At 46.2% G+C, this 5,000-nt stretch overlaps 1 protein-coding gene across 1 annotated transcript in view; it reads right to left on the reverse strand.

Moving 5' to 3' along the window:
- Positions 1 to 5,000, reverse strand: part of LOC306999571 (receptor-type tyrosine-protein phosphatase S-like) — a 114,978-nt gene that overhangs the window by 81,988 nt on the left and 27,990 nt on the right. Inside the window, 1 exon segment of the mRNA XM_079614385.1 lies at positions 457 to 580. Coding sequence (XP_079470511.1) covers positions 457 to 550 — 94 coding nt within the window. The 5' untranslated portion in view covers positions 551 to 580.

The following is a 5,000-nucleotide window of genomic DNA, read 5'->3' on the forward strand; positions in this document are numbered from 1 at the left end:
CTCCAAAGTCCCTCCAGCGGGAGTTCTTCTCTATATCAGTGTCACTGTTTCTGAGTTTCTTCCGGGAACGAACACGTCACAATATTCCTCATTATAATAATTCATGCGCAGAATAAAGGGGCGGGGCCTGGTTGAGTTAGTTAGTAGTGTGTTAAACTGGCGGTTATGGTAAGGGGAGGGACATTTCCCAAACACACTCGAAGCGCTCGACCAATCACAACACACTGCTCCAGCCGACCAATCACAACACACTGCTCCAGCTGACCAATCACAACACACTGCTCCAGCCGACCAATAACAACACTTTCATTCCAGCGTCCACCAGACATGAATCTTTCAGCTTTAATAATTCATTGCAGTAAAAATGCATCAGCCTCTGCTTAGTTTCCATGACGACATCCCATCACAAAAGGACATTGCATTGTTACCATACCAACACCAGTGTGTTAGACCTACTCAAGGCGTCGCAGGAGTTCTGGCAGAAGATGAAGATGATGAAGATGAAGAGGAGCATCGAGAGGAGTGGACCTCTATCGACCCGCACAGCCATGACCCTCGACGCTTCTCCCTCGCCCAGACACTGTGGAGGACACACACACGCACGCACACACACACGCACGCGCACACACACACACACGCACACGCACACACGCAGGCACGCACACACACACACACACACACACACACACACACACACACACACACACACACACACACACACACACACAGTTAACCAGTGTGACCAGAGTGGAGCTTAATCAGCATCTGTTGAGATACAAACGACACTGAAGCCGTTCAATAAGCGGCCGTAAAGGGTTATAAAAAAAGACCATCTGACAGAAAATGAAGACAAAAATATCAATAAATGTTACTTATGATAATATCAATAAATGTTACTTTTGATGATATCAATAAATGCCTCTCAAGTAAATGACTCTTGATTTTTAGAATGTTTAGATATTTGTGCTGGAAAATAAGACAGAAACACTGAGGAAGAATCTTGCATTAGTATGGTGTAATAAAACATATACAACAAAAATACAGTATGGTTGTAAAATAAACGGCATTATTTATGGCACGAGATTGAAGTTGAAGGTTCATCCGTGCAGCGAGCGGAGCGGTGCAGACGCGGTGCAGACGCGGTGCAGACGCGGTGCAGACGCGGTGCAGACGCGGTGCAGACGCGGTGCAGATCCGGTGCAGACGCGCTCACTACAGCGGATGGTTAATATAGAGTAAATGCTTTTATGGTCTGGCCTCCGATTACAATAAACACACACTCAAACAGTCGTGAGTAAAGTGCTCATGTACAACAACACTCATCTCAAGCCTCACACCATCACTAAACTTATATAGATATGGATTTTTTTACGAGAGAGCCCATTAATCATTGAAAAGCTTGTGTTTCCAGCCTTCACATTAAGAGCGGATCGCACCGCATTCTTCCGAGAGCGCGGCAATCTTCCACAGCCGGAGCTCAATGTTTACTCTGAACAATCCGTTATTCTCCTCCGTGTGTGTGTGTGTGTGCGGATCGGTCAAGCCACATCCCTGATCAATCAGGCTACGTTGTGCATTATTATTCACGGGAACAATAATAGAAGAAATATGAGCTCCGGAGAGCCACGTGCTGCCAAACCTCATTTACAGGAGATGCTACACACACTAAACCCACACATGAGGATTGAGGAGCCGTATCACACACCCCGTGGTTCTACAGTATAGAGAACTCTAGGGTTCTGGACTCCAGTTTAAAGAACACTTTATGCCAAAAAGAGTCTATATAAGGAGAAATGTCTTTAAGGATATGTAAGAGACAATTTAATATGCTTTCAATTTGTATTATTGTTATTCTCAGCTTATTTCTGTTTTATGTCCAGTGCTGTATTATTTAAACATTGAGAATAAAGTTTAGGTTTACTTAAAGTTGTCCTTGTATATGAAGTTTTCAGCTTGAAAGTCACTCCTCCTCATATGTGGAGTGATTCCTCTTGGGTCGCGACCTCACAGATGTGGAGTGATTCCTCTCGGGTCGTGACCTCACAGATGTGGAGTGATTCCTCTTGGGTCGTGACCTCACAGATGTGGAGTGATTCCTCTCGGGTCGCGACCTCACAGATGTGGAGTGATTCTTCTCGGGTCGTGATCTCACAGATGTGGAGTGATTCCTCTCGGGTCGTGACCTCACAGATGTGGAGTGATTCCTCTCGGGTCGTGACCTCACAGATGTGGAGTGATTCCTCTCGGGTCGTGACCTCACAGATGTGGAGTGATTCCTCTCGGGTCGCGACCTCACAGATGTGGAGTGATTCCTCTCGGGTCGTGACCTCACAGATGTGGAGTGATTCCTCTCGGGTCGCGACCTCACAGATGTGGAGTGATTCCTCTCGGGTCGCGACCTCACAGATGTGGAGTGATTCCTCTCGGGTCGCGACCTCACAGATGTGGAGTGATTCCTCTCGGGTCGCGACCTCACAGATGTGGAGTGATTCCTCTCGGGTCGCGACCTCACAGATGTGGAGTGATTCCTCTCGGGTCGTGACCTCACAGATGTGGAGTGATTCCTCTCGGGTCGCGACCTCACAGATGTGGAGTGATTCCTCTCGGGTCGTGACCTCACAGATGTGGAGTGATTCCTCTCGGGTCGCGACCTCACAGATGTGGAGTGATTCCTCTCGGGTCGCGACCTCACAGATGTGGAGTGATTCCTCTCGGGTCGCGACCTCACAGATGTGGAGTGATTCCTCTCGGGTCGTGACCTCACAGATGTGGAGTGATTCCTCTCGGGTCGCGACCTCACAGATGTGGAGTGATTCCTCTCGGGTCGCGACCTCACAGATGTGGAGTGATTCCTCTTTGGTCGTGACCTCACAGATGTGGAGTGATTCCTCTTGGGTCGCGACCTCACAGATGTGGAGTGATTCCTCTCGGGTCGTGACCTCACAGATGTGGAGTGATTCCTCTCGGGTCGTGACCTCACAGATGTGGAGTGATTCCTCTCGGGTCGCGACCTCACAGATGTGGAGTGATTCCTCTTTGGTCGTGACCTCACAGATGTGGAGTGATTCCTCTCGGGTCGTGACCTCACAGATGTGGAGTGATTCCTCTCGGGTCGTGACCCCACAGATGTGGAGTGATTCCTCTCGGGTCGTGACCTCACAGATGTGGAGTGATTCCTCTCGGGTCGTGACCTCACAGATGTGGAGTGATTCCTCTCGGGTCGTGACCCCACAGATGTGGAGTGATTCCTCTCGGGTCGTGACCCCACAGATGTGGAGTGATTCCTCTCGGGTCGTGACCTCACAGATGTGGAGTGATTCCTCTCGGGTCGCGACCTCACAGATGTGGAGTGATTCCTCTCGGGTCGCGACCTCACAGATGTGGAGTGATTCCTCTCGGCTCGCGACCTCACAGATGTGGAGTGATTCCTCTCGGGTCGTGACCCCACAGATGTGGAGTGATTCCTCTCGGGTCGTGACCTCACAGATGTGGAGTGATTCCTCTCGGGTCGTGACCTCACAGATGTGGAGTGATTCCTCTCGGGTCGTGACCTCACAGATGTGGAGTGATTCCTCTCGGGTCGTGACCCTACAGATGTGGAGTGATTCCTCTCGGGTCGTGACCTCACAGATGTGGAGTGATTCCTCTCGGGTCGTGACCTCACAGATGTGGAGTGATTCCTCTCGGGTCGCGACCTCACAGATGTGGAGTGATTCCTCTCGGGTCGTGACCCTACAGATGTGGAGTGATTCTTGATCTCAGTTGAAACTGTCGTAGATTATTCCTCTACGCACCTGACTTAAGTTGCCTTGACACCTGAAAGTATTATACTCAGTTGAGTTACCTCTGAACGCACGAGTTGACACAATCTAACCCCGCCTAAGAGTCTCACAAAGAGTCGAACAACGTCTCGCCCCCTATCGAACACTATCACTTGGTAGTAAGGTCTCTAGTGTTTCACTAAATAACTTTACTCCACTAACTAGCTTACTTCCTGCGCAGGAATAATCGACAAACAGACTTCAGACTCTAAATGCTTTAATCACGGCCGGAAGTTCTCGACATTTCCTCAGAGAACGTCCCCCAAGAAGAAGCATTAAGCATGGCCGGGGGATCCAGACAAATCCCATTGAGAATCCCACCAGTAAAACACAAATACAACAGTTTTATAGAATAAAGAAGGTATGGCAAAAATTACATGAAACTTCATTATTTTGATTGGTTCTTCATAAACAAGCCCTCTTGTTACTAGGTAACCAAACTCTGTTTTTGGTTTCGAGTTTAGACATCTGTCTAGTTTAATTTCCCATATTTGTCAAAGTCACAAGTTTTCCCTTTGTTTCGAACAGTACATTTTGTTCAAATGTTAGAATGTTAAATAAGGTTAGATGTTAAAACATGGTTAGTTTAATATTCAGTTTAAAATTTCCCTGACAAGGCGCTACGCTAATGCTAATGCACAACTCAAAGCTTATTATAGGGTTGCATTTTTACATTCGTTTTTATTTTAATATCATTTTAAAATTTCCTAGAAATGTCAGTTTAGTTTGAGTTAGTTTTATTAATGGTTTGTTAGTTTTCGTTTAGCTTTTGTGAACATATTTCTATTTAGTTTTTATATATTTATTATGATTATTCTTTTATGGTTATTTTTATGATTAATCCTTTCAAAAATGATCGTATTGATCCATTTATGCTTTTTGTCTATTGCATCTTTTAATATAATTTACTGATATTTATCGTCATATTCATGTGTTCTATTCAGACCAGACATTTAGTTCACTTCTACTCTGACAAATATTGTTTCTGGGCTAGACATGCTTCCTCAGTTTTCTGCTCAGTGTGTTCTCCTGTCTAATATGTGCAGTATCTTGTTAAGTTTCACTTGAGATGGTGATCTTACCTGGAATGTAAGATGTATTTGCACAAGGTCTAGACATGATAGAAATAGTTATTTGGCCAGATCTGCTTCTTAGCGCTGGTTCACACAGAAAGACGTT

This window comes from Phoxinus phoxinus (genome assembly GCF_949152265.1).
Source record: "Phoxinus phoxinus genome assembly, chromosome: 5".
In the NCBI taxonomy this organism is placed as follows: Eukaryota; Metazoa; Chordata; class Actinopteri; order Cypriniformes; family Leuciscidae; genus Phoxinus; species Phoxinus phoxinus.